General features: G+C 37.3%; 1 protein-coding gene across 4 annotated transcripts in view; it reads right to left on the reverse strand.

Annotated features, from left to right (window-relative positions):
• The window catches only part of UGGT2 (UDP-glucose glycoprotein glucosyltransferase 2), a 252,929-nt gene that overhangs the window by 148,212 nt on the left and 85,069 nt on the right, over positions 1-19,648 (reverse strand). For all 4 annotated transcript variants that reach the window (XM_063792284.1, XM_001139906.6, XM_016925458.4 and 1 more), the window contains exon 13: positions 446-565. In XM_063792284.1, coding sequence (XP_063648354.1) covers positions 446-565 — 120 coding nt within the window. The remainder of the gene's footprint in view (positions 1-445; positions 566-19,648) is intronic.

Below are 19,648 nucleotides of genomic sequence, written 5' to 3' on the forward strand. Positions count from 1 at the left end.
GACCCAGTAGGAGGTAATTAAATCATGGAGGCAGTTGCCTCTATGCTATTCTTGTGATAGTGACTTCTCAGGACATCTGATGGTTTTATAAGGGGCTTTCCCCTTTTGCTCATACTTCTCCTTCCTGCCACTATGTGAAGAAGCACGTTTGCTTCCCCTTCTGCCATGACTGTAAGTTTCCTGAGGCCTCCCCAGCAATTATACCTCTTTCCTTTATAAATTACCCAGTCTCGGGTATGTCTTTATTAGCAGCATGAGAACGGACTAATACAGTGACATGGCTAGTTGTTGATACCCAGTCAGCCATGCCACCTAAGCTTGCTGCTTCAGGCAAATACTTAACTTCCTTACAACTCAGATGCCTATTCATTGACAGAAGGATAATCCAGAAAGAATGCTGATATCTTTATAAGATATATATGTATAATCAAAATATAAAACTCACCAAATTATGAAAATTGCGCCTTATGGAAGGTACACTTCCAGGAAATACTGGCTTCAGAAGTTTCTGGCAACTTGTAGGCCATGTAATATACAAATCATCATTTTCTAAGTCATTAATCCACTAGAAAAGAACACAGACACTTGTGAAAGCTATATTAACACTGAAATCATTTTCAAAGCCAGATTTTTACTATATCGTGATAAATAAAAATATACATAGAATTTTCTATATTTCTGATTAAATAGAGGAGCTAGTTTAATATTCTCTAAATTAAGGAATACATTATGTGCAACAATTTTATACTTGTGTAGCCTTTTACATTAAGCCTTCTCTCAAAAACAATTCCTTTCACTTGTGTTTGTTTTTCATATCCCAACGTAAAATTGTATGAAAATTACTCTCCATAAACCACTTAAGAGAGATGAATATTTATTTTAATTATCAGCAGTAAATGAAGCCCTCTCCACCTCCCCTCTCAACTTAAAGGCTTGGATATAAGGAAAATAAAATGGCTTATAAAAATTAAATTATAAAATCAACATCTTAGAAATCAAGTTCTAATCCACTATACAAGCTGAAGAAAACATATAAACTGCTGTTTAGAGGCATGTGGTCAGGGAAGCAACCACCAATCAAGAAGTGAGGCATTATGGTCCTTGAAAGCAGGAGGCATAATCAGCAAGCTCCACATTCACCTAAACTTCATCCCTGGGTCCCCAGATTGCGTCCTGGAGGAATACTGAGTTGGAAAGCAGAAGTCAAAGTACGGGCTGCCAAAGTGCTGAGATTTGAGGGCAGGATGCAGGGTGAGAGGGTAGGAGAGAAGGAAACTGCAGGAAACCAGAAAAATCTCCATACAAATTCCTCTCAAGTCATTTGCTGACTCCTATCCTGCACATATACATGGTAACACCTCTACAAAAGCCAGAAGGAAAGAGAAACGGAGAGGTTGAAACCACAGCTATAAAATAGTACTGAGAAGACAGAGACCAAAGTTCAAGTACTATATAGTACTATATACACTGTAGACTTTGATTTGAGACCCAGTAAGGCCAGATCCTAGAAGTAAGACACAAAAATAGTAGAGCCTTCACAAAGCCTAAAAACAAGCTTCAACAGAAGCAAGTGAGCACCTGGCACTCAGGCTACCAGAACAAACCTTAGCTCTTTGCTTCTACAGCTTTTCATCAATTTCTGGCTCTCACAAAAAAAAAAAAAAGTCATGCAAAGAGAAAAGGACCAAATATTGAAATGAAACAGGAAAAAAAAAAAGACAATAAAAAACCCCAAAGATTACTTAGACAAGGACTTTAAAATAACTATCAATATATTTTTTAAAAAGCACAAAAATTTCTAAAAAGAAAAATTTTGACAGAACTAAAATCTATTTAAAAAGAATCAAAGAGATATTTAAGATTTTTAAAATATAATATTTATAATTAAGAACTCTAAGAACTTATTGGGTGGGTTTAATTGCAGACTGTATACAGAAGAGACAGGGATTAGTAAACGTGACAACAGATCAACTGTTATAGTAACTAAACTACAAAGAAAAGAAAAAACAAACCAAACAAAGTGTGAAAGAGATTAGGAATATATGAAAAAGATCTAGCATATAGGTAACTAAAAATCCAAGAGGAAAGGAGAGAAAGTCTGGAGCAAATAATACTTGAAGAAATTAGGTTTCTACAGTAATTCAGATAATCCAGGTATGAGTTTATTGTGGACTGAACTAAGTCAGAGGCAGTGGCTTTAGAGAAAAGGTGACAGAATTAAGAGACACACACAGATGGATGAATAAAACAGAGGAATTTAGGGTATATGTTCCAATAGCTAAAAGAAACGATGTCTAAATAAAGGAAGGCATGAAGACAAATCAATAAACAGATAAAAATTACAAAAAGAACCAAATAAAAATTTTGGAATTCAAAAGTATAATAATTGAAATAAAAAAATAATGAGAGGAGCTCAACAGCATATTTGAGCAGTTAGAAGAAAGAATTAATGAATTTGAAGGTAAGTCAATGAGCTTACTCAGTCTGAGGAAGAAAAGAGAAAGGAAGATATAGGTGCAGAGGAGTCTAGCCCCAAAGGGGAAACAGGCCTTATCTTGACCCAAAGGCAGCTGAGGGTGAGAATTTGGCAGCTCTTTGGAAAGGGCAATCAGAACTCCCATTCCCAATGGAGTTCAGAATCATACAGAGCCTTCAAGCAGTGCCACTTTTCCTGACTAAAAGCAACTGTGCCTAGACAGACAAAATGAGACTCTCAACTACAGTGCAACTAAACTTGTGGTCTGAAGACTGTTAATAACCTATAAGTAAAGAAATTGAGATTAAGTGTTCAACAACTTGCAGTAATTTGACATGGCCATGACATTTGAGCATGTATCAGTCTCATTTCACTGAACATGGTATAAGCCAGCTTGGGGTTCATCAAACTCCCGTGGTGTGCCACATGTAGTACAAAATACATATTACAACACTTTGGGAGCCTGAGGTGGGTGGATCATGAGGTCAGGAGTTCGAGACCAGCTTGGCCAACATAGTGAAACCCCGTCTCTACCAAAAATACAAAAATTAGCCAGGCATGGTGATACACGCCTGTAGTGTCAACTACTCAGGAGGCTGAGGCAGGAGAATCACTTGAACCCAGGAGGCAGAGGTTGTGGTAAGCTGAGATTGCACCACTGCACTCCAGCCTGGGCAATAGAGCGAGACTGTCTCAAAAAAAAAAAAAGATACATATTAGTCATAGGAGTAGGACAACATATTGATTGGCAACAGGTTAGGGAAAAAATGTTATTCTCTTACTATGGATAGTTTAAGAAGTAGTGCTCTAGCACTTGGTGAGGGCTATCTCTGAAAAACCACAGGAAAAAAAAAAGAAGAAAAAAAGAAATTAAAAAAAAAGATACGACGGCCCCAGGCTTTGCTAGGGTCCAAGATGAAAGCATTATCTGTGGTCATTCTGATACTGATAAGATTTTGGCAAAAGATATACCCATCCCCTAGTATCTGTAGGGGGATAGGTTCCAGGACTCCCCGAGGATACCAAAATCTAAGAATATGCAAGTCTCTAACATAAAATGGCATAGTATTTGCACAGAACCTACTCACATCCTTCCACATACCTTAAATCATCTCTAGATTACTCATAATGCCTAATACAATGTAAATGCTATGTAAATAGTTGTTATATTGTTTTAAAATTTGTACTTTTTTATTGTTTTTCTTTTTTTGAGTATTTTCATTCCATGGTTAGTTGAATCCAGGCATGTGGAACCCTTGGATATGGAAGGCCAATGATATTTTACATCTATGATCTTATTGAAACCTATTTACCAAGTCACGAGGAAAAAGTGAGTTTGTGGGTTTTTTCTCTTCTACGAAGATAATATGAAAATCATAGCTTATGAGATTAGGAGACTGACATGTTTTAATTCACCCTAAAATTGTATTATTGTCACCAAGTCTACTCTTTGCAGTTAAATTAACTAAATTCTCTATACTCATGTGGAAAAGAAAACCTCTAGAGATTGATCAAGAATGTAAGACAACTATATAAAAACTATAATGAAAATATGCTATGATCCAAATGTCTTGATGTCTTTTATAGAGTGACTCTTACTGAATGAGACAATGTTACGACAATATGTACCTAAAGAAATTATTATACTTTAAGTTTTTTAAATTTTAAAGATCTATTATGATTATGATTCTTAACATTACTTTGGGCATATTTTCTGTCATTTTAAATTGGCTTTTAAAAAGTTGACTGCTACAACAGCGAATGAACACATTATATGTGAAATTTCAACACCAAAGCTGACTGTAATAAAAGATAAATGACATTGTTACCATCAAAGTGCAAAGCAAAAGGAGTGTTTTGGTTAAATCCAGAAAACCTTGAATCTGTCTTTGTTCCCTTCATGCTACGTCTAAGTTTATGGAAATCTATGAGTGCATTATATACTTTCGTATTCCGTAAGAAAAATTTTGCAATGTCTTTTTCTTTTCAGAGAGCTGAAGGACAAACGATGCTGACAAGGGGACAGTCAGAACCTGCATACTTTGAATGCAATACCAGGGCACTAGTGCCAAGAGTTACAAAAGAAGAAGAGCCTTTTAACTTTGGCGGGAGTGCAGAAGGGAGGACCAAAATTGTAATTTGAACACATTATTGAGTAAGATCATATAATGGAAAAGGAGGAAACTGGTTTAAAGAGATGAAATAAAGGTAGAGGTTAATTAGAACTGCCAACATAAATATATGCCCTTTTAAAAGAAGAAAATTTTTTATTGCTCTGTCTTCACTCTTTTCTACTCTGAATATTTTATATGAAACAATATGAAGTGCACATCTAATGCCCAGATTTTGGTCATTAGCACTATTTTCTACAAAAAAAAAACTTGGTGAATAGGCCGTTCCACATTTGGAGAAAAAAGAATCAAGATGATCTATGAGACACCCTGTCAGAAGGGGGTAGTGTTTAAAGAATAAAGAGGTCAGTTTGAAGGGAAGGCTGCCAGAGGCCATGTGCTGATTATTTTATCATCTAAAAGAAAATAGTTACTATAGTTAAAAAGAACTTTTAGTGTTTGTGAGAGTCCCTAAGCATGCTCAAAAGGAAATGTTTCAGAGATAAGTCAAATATACTACAGGTTGAGCATCCCTAATCAGAAAATCCAAAACGTTCCAAAATCTGCAACTTTTTCAGTGCTCACATGATGCTCCAAAGTAGAAAATCCCACACCTGATACCTCTGTTTTCTGATGGCTCAAGTACACAAACTTAGTTTCATACACACAATTTAAAAAAATATTGTCTAAAATTACCTTCAGGCTATGGGCATAAGGTATACATGAAACGTAAATAACTTTCATGTTTAGACTTGGGTCCCTTTTCCAAGATATCTCATTATGTATGTAAACCAAAAATAAAATTCTATGCCCCACAACAATCTGAATGGACTCCTCCTTTTGGCAAGGGCATTCCAAAGTTAACCTGAAAAACTAGCTCAGGCCATGATGGGAAGGGGGAGTCAGACAGGCCTCATTATTCCCTCCTTCCTTTTGGAATTCAGACACAGCTGAGCAGCATTAACATTAAAGCAGATCTTAAGACTGATAGAACAGATGCTTTAAGTCTGATTAGAAACATTTACAATCTATTCTTTCTGAAGCTGCCACCTGAAGGCTTCATCTGCATGATAAAACCTTGGTCTCCACTACTGCTTATCTTAAAACAGACATTCCTTTCTATTGATTCCAGATAACAACTCAGCCAACTACCAACTAGAAAATCTTTGAATCTGCCTGTAACCTGGAAGGCACCTGCTTCCAGATTTCCTGCCTTTCCAGATGTACCAAACCAATGTACATCTTACATATATCAATTGATGTCTTATGTCTCCCTAAAATGTATAAAACCAAGTTGTAGTTTGACCACCTCGGGCACATGTTCTCAGGATCTCCTAAGGGCTGTGTCACAGGCCACTGGTCACTCATATTTGGCTCCAAATGAATCTCTTCAAATATTTTACAGAATTTGACACTTCATCAACACATATATGCAAATATTCTAAAATCCAAAAAATTGAAATCTGAAACCCTTCTGGTCCCAAGCATTTTGGATAAGGGACACCCAACTTGTAATGTGTAACAGTTGTCTGTGCCCGATGTCTTACAAGAAAGTAGAGGGCATAAAGAACAAATCACTGAATTACTTAAGAAATGTGAACTACTTTGGTTTGTTTACTCAGTGTAGCACTAATCCTTCAGGTAGGACAAACTGCTATCATAATAACCATGATTGGTATTTGTAGATTCAACAAATGTTTTAAAAAGTCAAAATACTATGTTCCTATTTTTAATTATGAATCTTGAAACAGGATGAATTACAAGAATAGATCTCAGGCGGCCTAAAGTCTGTGTCCACCAGGCTATGATACAGCCGCAAATCATTTTTTTTACAAGTTACGTGCACCTGGTAAATAGGTAGATTAGTTTCCAGAAAAGTTGCAATAGGCCAAAAAGGTAAAAAATGAAACAAAACAGAAACCTAGTGAGAGTGGGAAATGCAAGCTTAAGAATCTAGATAGGATCTTTATGCAAATCAGGTGGTACCTGGGTGTAGGCTGTTGCTACTCATAAGGTTCTTTTCTGTTAGTTGCAAAACAGTAATACTTCTGAGTATACAAAATGAATAAAGGTGTTCCCTCTCTGCAGGACAAATTATAAAAGGATGTAACCCTTCCTCTTATCAGGAAGGGCACACACAAGACATGGCCAGGAGAAATGTGCTCAGAGTTTAGCCCCACACTCTTTCCCTCAACCAGGTACACAGGGGCAGTAGAGGGTTTGGTTAGAGGGTCAAGCCTCCCTAAGTTTTCAGTTTTCAAAGCGCTCAAACAGGGCTGCTGCATATTATTGTTCATTTTTTGTGCACACTTCTTCATTTTAAGATAAAGTCTATAAAGTGATATTTCTTTTGAACTTTAGGAAATGTTTAAACAGATGCAGTAAATGTAACTAAGTAATATGATGTCACAGTTACAAGCATGAGTTCAAATAACCTTTTAGTGTCTCAGTTTCTTCATCTGTATAATGGGGATGCTATCAATACCTAATAGGGTCGCTGTGCAAATAAAATGAGATAATTCATTTTAAATGCTGAACATAGTATCTGGCACTCTGCTCAATAAATTTAAGCCACTGTTGTTAGTAAAAGGCAATCACAAAGCAGAGCAGGAAATAAAATTTAACGACAAGCTAAAACAATCTTGATAAAGAAGTATAAAGTTGGAGAACTCACACCTCTTGATTCCAAAACTGACTATAAAGCTACAGTAATCAAAACAATGTGGTACTAGAATAAGGACAGACATACAGATCAGTGGAATAGACTAGACAGCCCAGAAATAAATCTGCATTTATGATCAACTGATATCTGACAAGGGTGCCAAGCAAAGGTAACCAAAAAAAGGTGGAATTCATAAAAATTAAAATTTTGTTGTACATCAAAGGACACTACTAACAGTCAAAAGGCAACCTACAGAATGGGAAGAAATATTTGCAAATCATATATCTGATAAGGAATTAACATCCAGAATATATAAAGGACTCCTACAACTCAACAAAAAACAAAGAACCCAATTTAAAATGGGCAAAGGACTTGAATAGATGTTCCTCTAGAGAAGATATACAAATGGCCAACAGGTATTATGAATCAATGCTCAACATCACTAGTCATTAAGGAAATGTAATGAGAACCACAATGAGATACCAGTTCACACTCATTAGGATGGCAATTGCCACAAAGCAAAACATGCCAAAACCAGAAAATAACAAGAATTGGTGAGGATGTGAAGAAATGGGAACACTTGTGAACTGACAGTGGTAATGACAAATGATGTAACAGCTGTGAAAAACAGTTTGGCAGTTTGTCAAAAAAGTTAGACACAGAAATACCATATGATTCAGCAATTCTACTTCTAGGTATATACCCACAAGAACTGAAAGCAAAGATTCACACAGGTACTTGTACATCAAAGTTCATAGCACAGCATTATTCACAATAGCCAAAAGTTAGCAGCAGTGTAAATGTCCAACAGACGAATGGATAAACAAACTGTGGTATATACATTCAATGAAATATTATTCAGTCTTAAAAAGGAACAAAATTCTGATACATGCTACAACATGGATGAACCCTGAAAATATTATGCTAAGTGAAATTAGCCAGACACAAAAGAATATTGTATAATTCCACTTATATGACATATCAATAGGCAAATTAATAAAGACAGAAAGTAGATAGAGCTTACCAGAGTCTTCAGGAAGAAGGGTATGGGGATTTAATGTTTAATGTGAACAGAGCTTCGTTTGGGATAATGAAAAAGTTCTGAAAATAAATAGTGGTGATGGTTGTACAACACTGTGAATGTGCTTAATGCCACTGAATGGTTAAAAGAGCAAATTTTATGCCATGTATATCTAACCTGAATAAAAACTACTTTGTGACAATCTCGTGGGACCACAACCTTTATGGAGGGTGGGTTCCAAAACCAGCTATACTGCTTATGGACTGGAATTCCTGGGGTTTGGGGCCTGTGGTAGTCTTGACAGATTAACAGTCTTATCAGTGCTTATGAAGAGGTAGTCTGCTGAAAGCAGCAGGGTGGCAGAGAAGGGAGGTACACCGTCTGAGACTGATATCTGAAAGCTTGCCAGAATCTGAGAGACAACTCAGGGAAATGGGGCTTTGCAGAGTGTGGGGACAATGGGAGCAGCATAAGGGCTTAAAAGTCCAACTGCTCCCCCACACACAGAGTGACTGTCCTTCACTGCCAACCTTAGAAGCAAGCTAGGATATTATTTTACAAAGAGAATAGGAAGGTTTGTTTATAGGTCTGTTTACTATGTCTAGAAGAGCCTTGACAATTACTTCCCTAATTTTCTGTGTGACTCTCTCTCAGCATTCTTTTCTACAAAAGCTAAAAAGCACAAATTCTTAAATATCAGATACAAGTATTAAGATTACTTACAAGGTCATTCCTTTTTCTGACATAACATTTTTAGAAAAGACATCTGCTATTGAGATTAAAGACAAAGTAAAAGTAAAATCTAGCCAATGAAAGAATACGGTCTAAAGAGTGGTAGAAAACAGTAACAAACATCTATGTAACAAGTCACTTCGTGTTCTAGAAAACACAAATGATAACTACTTAGTAATTTGTTATTTATCCTGAATCTGAAGTTTCTGATGTTCAGGGAATATGGCGTTTCTTTCGGGCTGCTATAGTCCTTTGGCTCTGAGAAGGCAGAATTTTTTTTTTTTTTTTTTTTAAGACAGAGTCTTGCTCTGTCGCCCAGGCTGGAGTGCAGTGGCACGATCTTGGCTCACTGCAAGCTCCGCCTCCTAGGTTCATGCCATTCTCCTGCCTCAGCCTCCCGAGTAGCTGGGACTACAGACGCCCGCCACCACGCCCGGCTAATTTTTTGTACTTTTAGTAGAGACGGGGTTTCACCGTGTTAGCCTGGATGGTCTCCATCTCCTGACCTCGTGATCCACCCGCCTAGGCCTCCCAAAGTGCTAGGATTACAGGCGTAAGCCTCCACGCCTGGCCAAAGGCAGGTAGTTTATGAGCAGGAAGGTTTTTCAAGTAAGGCAAAACTAACTATAATAACTGAGATGCTTCAGAGAGAATCCCTTACATTTTTATATAAAACAATTAGCAAAAATTTCAGAGAGGATTTTTCCCCTTAAAATCTTTTTTTTTTTTTTTTTTTTTTTTTTTAAGAAGGGGCTTCAAGATGGCTGAATAGATGTATCTGCTACTTGCCTCTTCCATGGAAAGGAACCAATATAGTAAGCAGATAATCACACTTCGAATAGGTCGTCTAAGGGAGCACACTGGAATTCACCAGAGAAGTGACAGGAGTACCCGAAAGCAAGAAAGGAGAGGGAAATAAGGCAGACTGCTAGGCTGGGATTGGCTGGAAGCCTAGAGAGGTTCCCTAATGCAAGGAAAGTGTAAGTGAGAGACCCTCAGCAGTCCACGTTTCCACTACGGACTCCTACCAACCTAACCATGGAAAAGGCCCTTCACCCTTATGGGCTCTGAGACTAACAGAGGGAGCTACCTGGAGATTGAACAATGCCACTGATCCAGAGAGGGAGCTCATGCCCAGTCCCACAAACCCCTGAATCCTAAGCCACTGCAGTATGGCATCATTTTGAGAGCCCAGCTCCCACAGACTGTGTCCTGCCCTGGGGCCTAACAGCCCCCGCATCTCCATATCTCTGGGGTCCCACTGACATTCCCTGCTAGGGCCAAGGCAGAACCACTGGCAGTCACACTGCCTCCCCAGCAGAGGGACAATCACACATTTCCATGCACCTGAGGACAAATTCCATTTGCTGCAAACTGTGTGTTTGTGTTTTGGGGTGGGGGGACATAGGATGAGCAAAGCATGCCCCAGCCACCTGCCTCCAATTGCTCCTGTTGAAAGTGACTTCACCCTCTCCAGTAGCAGAACAGCAGCACAGCTGCTGCTGCTGCCTCTACCTGAGCATCCACCTGTGGCCGGTGGATCATCCCGCTCCCCTGCTGCCCACCAACCATAGCCAGAGCCTGAATGTACCAACATGGGGCCTAAGAACCATCTTGCCTGGTTCTATCACCCCCAGTACCTGAGCATGCTGTCCAGGGACGTGGGGATCGCCCAGCACAATCCATTACCATTGGCATCTGAGCACACCTCCCAGTGTCATGCCCACCCAACCTGCCACTACCATCACCTCAGGGCCTGTGCAATGGCTGACCCAGCCCATCACAGCTACTGCCAACACTGGCATGGACCCCTAGGTCCTAGAGAATTGTCCCACCACTTACTGCCATTGCCCGTGCCACAACCACTGCTCAGGTGCTCAAGAACCTACCTACCACTGTCATTCCCAGCACCCAAGCAAGTCATCTAGAGGCCCAAGAATCAACCTCCCTGCACCTGCTAACACTGGTGCTAGTGTACACCACCCTGGGGGCCAAGGCTCAACCCACCATTGCCACCCATAGGGCCCTAAGTCTGGCCCAACTGGTGTCCCACATTTCAGCAAAACTTCATCACAGCCTCCACTAGCAACTGTGCTACAAGCCACCTAGCAAACAGAGACACCACTGATGCTGTTTACAGATGAAGAAATCATACAGAGATTACCCTACTGCACACATTGAGAATCAATGCCAAAAAGTGTCCTATGCAACTAACACCATAAATGGTCAGGAAAAAGTCTTCTCCTAACAATGGAAATTTTTAAAAAATGGAATAAGTAACTGTTACACCAGATGCACAGATGTCAACATAAGGACACAGGAACATAAGCAACCTCCAAAGGAACACAATAATTCTCCAGCAACAGATCCCAATCTAAAAGACATTTACGAAATCCCAGAAAAACAATTCAAAATATTGAAATTAAGCTCAGTGAGCTATAAGAGAATACTTTAAAACAATCCAAAAATATCAGAAAAACAATTCAGGAAATAAGTGAGAAATTTACCAGAACCAAATAGAAAATTCATTGAATGAAATGTAAAATGTATTGAAAAGCTTCAGCAGTGGACTAAATCAAGTAGAATCAAGAATCTCAGAATTTTAAGACAAGACTTTTGAAATATCCCAGTCAAATAAAAATACATACAAAAAAGAATAAGCAAAGCCTATGTGACATATGAGACACCATAAAGTGACCAAATATTTGAATTTTGCTGTCCCAGAAGATTAAAAAAAAAGTATTAGAAAACCTATTTAATGAAATAACAGATAAAGACTTCCCAAGTCTAATGAGATTTAGATATCCAAATACAGGAGGCACAGAGATTCCCAAATAGATACAATTCCAAAAGGTTTTGCCCATGGCAAATTATAGTCAAACTGTCAAAATTTAAAGAGAAAGAGAGATTTCTATAAACAGCAAGTGAAAAGCATCTAGTGGGAACACCCATCAGATTAACAGCAGATTTCTCCACAGAAACCTTACAGGCCAGGAGAAAATGGCATGATATATTTAAAGTCCTGTAAGAAAATGCCTGCCAGTTGAGGATACTATACCCAGCAAAGTTATCCTTCATAAATGAAGGAAAAATAAAGTCTTTCCCAGACAAGCAAAAGCTGAGGGAATTCTTCACCACTAGACCAGCCCTGCAAGAAATGCTTAAGGGAGTCCTATACCCAGAAGTGAAAGAATGGTATCTACCATCCTGAAACATAAATACCACTGGTAGAACAAACCACTGAAGTCAGAGAAAAGATTCAAATGTTACCAATACAGAAAACCAAAAAGACACAATTGTTAAAGAGAGAGAGAGAGAAACAGAGAACACACAAAATAAACAGAAATCAACTAACAAAATGACAGAAATAAGTCCTCACATATCAATAATAACCTTGAATGTAAATGAATTAAACTTTACACTTAGAAGATACAGACTGGCTGAATGGATTAAAAAACATGACCCATCCATACACTGCCTTAAAGAAACTCATCTCACTTGTAAAGAGATATATAAACTGGAAGTAAAGGAATGGAAAAAGATAATCCATGCAAATGGAAACCAAAAGCAAGCAGGAATAGCTATACTTTTATCAGATAAAACTTTAGGTCAAAAACAGTTAAAAGGACAAAGATAGTCATTATATAATAATAAAGGGATAAATTCTTCAAGAAGGTAAAACACTCCTAAACATATATGCAGCCAAACAGTGGAGTACCTACACATATAAAGCAAACATTATTACAGCTAAAGAGAGAGAGAGACTCCAAAACAATAACAGCTGGAACCTTCAACACCCTACTCTCAGCAATACCTAGATGGAAAATTGAAAAGAACACTGGATTTAAAATGTACATTTGATGAAATAGACTTTAGAAATTTACCCAATATTTCATCCAATAGCTACAAAATACACATTCTTCTTACCAGCAGATGGAATATTCTCCAGGACACACCATAAGTTGGGACACAAAAACAAGTCTCAATAAATTTTTAGAAATTGAAATCATATCAAGTATTTTCTCACACCACAATGGAATAAAACTACAAATCAATAACAAGAGAAACTTTGGAAGCAACACAAACACATGGAAATTAAACAACATGCTCCTGAATTACTGGATCAAGGAAGAAATGAAGGAGGAAATAAAAAATGTCTTGAAACAAATGAACATGTAAACACAACATACTAAAACCTGTGGGATATAGCAAAAGCAGTGCTAATAAAGAAGTGTGTAGCAGTAAGCTCTTATATCAAAAAGGAGAAAGATTCAAATAAACAATTTAATGATGCATCTCAAGGAAATAGAAAAGCAAGAACAAACCCAAAATTAGCAGAAAAAAATAAATAAGATCAGAGCAGAACTAAATGAAATTGATACTAAAGAAAAAATACAAAGGATCAACAAAATGAACAGTTTGTTTTTTGAAAAGATAAACCACTTGATAGACTAACCATGACAGAGAAGACCTCCAAAAAAGTCAGAAATGAAGAAGCACACTGATATCATATAAACAAAAAAGATCATCAGAGACTATTATAGAAAACTATACACTAACAAACTGGAAACCTTGGAGGAAATGGATAAATTCCTGGACATACACAACACACCAAGACTGAATTAGGAAGAAACAGAAAATCTGAACAAACCAATAATGAGTAATAAGATTCAATCAGTAATAAAAAGTCTCCCAACAAAGAAGAGTCCAGGACTAGATGGCTTTACTGCCTAATTCTACCAAACTTTCAAAAAAGAACACAAATTCTCCTCAAATTATTCCCAAAAAAATGAAGAGGAGAGAATTCTTCCTAACTCACATTCTATGAAACCAGCATTACCCGGATACCAAAACCAGACGAGGACACAACAATACAGGAAAACCACAGGCCAATATTCCTGATTGTATTAGTCTGTTTTCATGCTGCTGATAAAGGCATACCCGAGACCGGGTAATTTAAACAGGAAAAAGGGTTCAAAGGACTTACAGTTCCATATGACTGGGGAGGCCTCACAATCACGGTGGGAGGCATGGAGGAACAAGTCACATCTTATATGGATGGCAGCAAGCAAAAAGAGAGCTTGCTCAGGTAAACTCTCCCTTATAGAGCCATCAGATCTCATAAGACTTATTCACTATCATGAGAACAGCATGGAAAGACCTGCCCCCATGATTCAATTACCTCCCACTGGGTCCCTCCCACAACACCTGGGAATTCAAGATGAAATTTGGGTGGGGACACAGCCAAACCATATCACTGATGAACACAGATGCACAAATTCTCAACAAAATACTAGCAAGCCAAATCCAAAAGCATATCAAAAATATAATACACCATGATCAAGTGGGATTTACCCCAGAGATGCAAGGATAGTTCAACATACAAATCAATAAATGTGATACATCACATCAATAGAAGGAAAAAAAACCATATCCTCTTAATAGATGCAGAAAAAGAATCTGATTAAATTCAACATTCATTCATGATTAAAAACTCTAAACAAACTAGACACCAAAGGAATATACCTTAGCATAATATAAAGGCCAGAAATGACAAACACACAGCTAACATCATACGCACTGTGGAAAAGCTGAGTTCTAAGAACTGCAACAAGACAAGGATGCCCACTTTCACCCCTCCTATTCAATGTGGTACTGGAAGTCCTAACCAGAGCCATCAGGCAAGAAAAACAAATGCATCCAAATTGGAAAAGAGGAAGTTAAACTGTCCCTCTTTGCACACAACATGATTGTATATCTAGAAAAACCAAGGACTCCACCAGAAAATTCTTAGAACTGATAAATTCAATAAAGTTGCAGGATATAAAATCAGCACACAAAAATCAGTAGTGTTTCTATACACAAATAATGAAATAGCCAAAAAAGAAATCAAAAGGGTAATCCCATTTACAATAGCTGCAAAAAATACTTAGGAATTAATTTAACCAAGGAGGTAAAAGATCTGTACAAGAAAAAATTGAAAAAGACAGAAATAAATGGAAAAACATCCCATGCTCATGGTTCAGATAAATATTAAAATGATGATACTGCCCAAAGCAATCTATAGATTCAATGCAATCTCTATTAAGATATCATCATTTTTCAGAGATAGAAAAAAAATCCTAAAATTTGTATGGAACCAAACAAGAACCTGAATATCCAAAGCCAAAACTGGATGCATCACACCACCTGATTTGAAAATATAGTTACAGTAACCAAAACAGCATGGTATTGATATAAAGACAGACACACAGACCAATGGAAGAGAACAGAGAATCCAGAAATAAATTCATGTATTTATAGCCAATTGATTTTTGATAAAGGTGCCAAGAACATACATTTGGGAAAGGACACCCTCTTGAATACATGGTTCTGGGAAAATCTGATATCGATATGCAGAATAATGAAGCTAGACCACCATCACTTACCATGTACAGAAATCAACTCAAGATGGATTCAAGACTTAAACATACCCCAAAGTATAAAACTACCAGAAGAAAACATAACGCAAACACTTTTGGACATTGGTCTAATAGGTAAAGATTTTATGGCTAAGACCTCAAAAACACAGACAACAGAAGTAAAAACAGACAAATGGGAAAAACCTTCTGCACAGCAAAGGAAAAAAAATCAATAGAGTGAAGAGCAAGCCTGTTCGATGGGAGAAAATATTTGCAAACTATTCCTACAGGGGCTAATATCAAGAATATACAAGGAAGTTGAACAACTCAACAATAAAATAAACAATCTTATTTTTAAAAGAGCAAAATATCTGAATTTCTCATAAGAAACCATTCAGGACATAGGCACGGGCAAGGACTTCATGTCTAAAACACCAAAAGCAATGGTAACAAAAGCCAAAATTGACAAATGGGATCTAATTAAACTAAAGAGCTTCCGCACAGCAAAAGAAACTACCATCAGCGTGAACAGGCAACTTACAAAATGGGAGAAAATTTTCGCAACCTACTCATCTGACAAAGGGCTAATATCCAGAATCTACAATGAACTCAAACAAATTTACAAGAAAAAAACAAATGACCCCATCAAAAAGTGGGTGAAGGACATGAACAGATGCTTCTCAAAAGAAGACATTTATGCAGCCAAAAAACACATGAAAAAATACTCACCATCACTGGCCATCAGAGAAATGCAAATCAAAACCACAATGAGATACCATCTCACACCAGTTAGAATGGCAATCATTAAAAAGTCAGGAAACAACAGGTGCTGGAGAGGATGTGGAGAAATAGGAACACTTTTACACTGTTGATGGGACTGTAAACTAGTTCAACCATTGTGGAAGTCAGTGTGGTGATTCCTCAGGGATCTAGAACTAGAAATACCATTTGACCCAGCCATCCCATTACTGGGTATATACCCAAAGGACTATAAATCATGGTGCTATAAAGACACATGCACACGTATGTTTATTGCGGCACTATTCACAATAGCAAAGACTTGGAACCAAGCCAAATGTCCAACAATGATAGACTGGATTAAGAAAATGTGGCACATATACACCATGGAATACTATGCAGCCTTAAAAAATGATGAGTTCATGTCCTTTGTAGGGACATGGATGAAATTGGAAATCATCATTCTCAGTAAACTATCACAAGGACAAAAAACCAAACACCGCCATGTTCTCACTCATAGGTGGGAATTGAACAATGAGAACACATGGACACAGGAAGGGGAACATCACACTCTGGGGTCTGTTGTGGGGTGGGGGGAGGGGGGAGGAATAGCATTAGGTGATATACCTAATGCTAAATGACAAGTTAATGGGTGCAGCACACCAGCATGGCACATGTATACATATGTAACTAACCTGCACATTGTGCACATGTACCCTAAAACTTAAAAGTATAATAATAATGAAAAATATATAAAAAAAGAAATTATACAGATGGCAAACAAGTATATAATGATCAACATCACTAATTATTAGATAAATGTAAATAAAAGTGACACGGAATATCATTTTACCCCAGTTAGAATGGCTATCATTAAAAAGATAAAAGAATAGCAGGTGTTGGTGAGGATGTGGAAAAAAGGAACTCTTATAGATAGTTGCTGGGAATGTAAACTAGTATAACCACAATGGAAAACACTATGGAGATTCCTCAAAAATCTAAAAACTGAACTACCATCCAATCCAGCAATCCCATTATGAGGTATTTTTTGAAAGGAAAAGAAACCAACATCTCAAAGAGATACCTGCACTTGCCTGTTTATTATAGCACTATTCACGATAGCAAACATATATAATCAACGTTAAGTGTCTATCAACTGATGAATGGATAAAGAATATGTGGTATATATTCACAATGGAGTATTATTTGGCCACAGAAAAGAATGAAATGTCATTTGCAGCAACATGGATGAAACTGGAGGTCACTGTGTTAAGTGAAATAAGCAGATACAGAAAGACCAATATCCTGTGTTCTCACTCATAAGTGGGAAATAAAAATATTGACCTCATGGAGTTAGAGTAGAATGATAGATACCAGAGGCTGGGAAGGGCATGCTGGTGGGAGGGGTTGATGAAGAGAGGTTAGTCAATAGGTACAAACAGTTATCTATACAGTTAGATAGAAGGTATAAATTCTACTATTCAATAGCAAAGTAGGGTGACTATAGTTAGCAGCAATATATTACATAATTCAAAGTAGCTAGAAAAAAAGACTTAAAATGTTCCCAACCATAGAAATGATAAATACTGCTAGTGATGGATACCCCAAATACACTGATTTCATCATTACACATCTTACATACATAAGAAAATATCACATGAATCTCATAAATATGTAAAATATTGTGTATCAATTTAAAAAAACAAGAAACTATTTTCTTATGATCATGTAAATAATACATACCCATGGTTAAAAGTTTGGAATTCACAGAAGAACATGATGAAAAAAATTAAAACTACCCATTAAACCACACCACCCATTAATGCCTTAAATTTTGATGTATTTCCTTCTGATCTTCTGCCCATATTTTTACATGACATAATTCTATATTTTTTACTTAACAGAATCATTATCTTAAGTCATATTTATAAACATAATTTTCATGTCAATAATACTCGATTGTGTGAATGTAAAATTTATAACGCTTCTCTGTTAGATAACTAGTTTCTACTTTGTTTTCAAAATATGTAGTGATAATCATATCTTTGGGCACAAAGCTTTTTTTCCATTTCCCACTGTTTTTTTTATGATAGTTTCCAGGAGAGAAATTACTAGACAAACTATGTATCGTTATAAGGGCACCACAGGCATAACCTTTTTTTTTTTTTTTTTTTTTTTTTTGAGATGGAGTCTTGCTCTGTTGCCAGGCTTGAGTGCAGTGGCACCATTTCAGCTTACTGCAACCTCTGCCTCCAAGGTCCAACGTATTCTCCTGCCTCAGCCTCCCAAGTAGCTGGGACTACAGGCACGTACCACCACACCCAGCTAATTTTTGTATTTTTAGTAGAGACAGGGTTTCACCATTTTGGCCAGGATGGTCTTGATCTCCTGACCTCGTGATTTGCCCACCACGTCCTCCTCAAAGTGCTGGGATTACAGGCGTGAGCCACCACGCCCAGCCCCCACGCGCACCCCCACCTTTTTTTTTTTTTTTTTTTTTGAGATGGAGTCTCGCTCTATCGCCCAGGCTGGAGTGCAGTAGGGTGATCTTGGCTCACTGCAACCTCCACCTCTCAGGTTCAAGCGATTTTCCTGCCTCAGCCTCCCAAGTAGCTGGGACTACAGACACGTGCCACCACACCCAGCTAATTTTTGTACATTTAGTAGAGACGGGGTTTCACCATGCTGGCCAGGATGGTCTCAATCTCCTGACCTCATGATCCGCCCACCTTGGCCTCCCAAACTGCTGGGATTACAAGCATGAGACACTGTGCCTGGCCAGGCATAACTTTTTAAAAGGATATGCTGATTTACACGCCCTCAGTTAAATTCTAGTTTTTATCAATAGGTACTGAGATATTATTTCATAGTGGTTATTATTAGGGTATTTACATTTTTATGTTATTGTAAATAAATCATTATCTTCCAAATAGATCTTGAAAGAAAAGCTTTTGATCTTTATCATGTCATGTCAAACCCATTTTATTAAAGCCTTTTATTATAGCTTTCTTTGAGGAGTTTCAGTTATACGATCTTGTCACACAACACTTTTATTTCCTCATTTCTAATAGTTACTCCTTTTATAATAATATTAAATCGTAAGGATAATTATATTGATCATGTTGTAATTGTAATGCTTCCAGAGTTTCATCATTAAAAATGATGTTTTTTGTTGTTTTCAGATAAATAGTTACTTATTCATTTAGGGAATATTTATATTTATTGAGTACCACTAAAACCAGGGACATAATGGTAAGAGAAAAAATGAAAAAATTTCTACCTTCAAGAACTTTATATATAGCCTAATAAAAAACAGATATAAAAGCATCACAGGATAAATGTAAAACTATAACTGTGCTAAGTATACAAATGGATTAATAGTTCTGACATATAATGTATGTATATGTGCTGATATAATTTGGATACTTGTCCCCACCCAAATCTTACATTGAATTGTAATCCCCAATGCCGGAGGTAGGGCCTGATAGGACGTGTTGGGTCATGGGG

The sequence above is a fragment of the Pan troglodytes genome, chromosome 14 (genome assembly GCF_028858775.2).
Source record: "Pan troglodytes isolate AG18354 chromosome 14, NHGRI_mPanTro3-v2.0_pri, whole genome shotgun sequence".
Classification (NCBI taxonomy): domain Eukaryota; kingdom Metazoa; phylum Chordata; class Mammalia; order Primates; family Hominidae; genus Pan; species Pan troglodytes.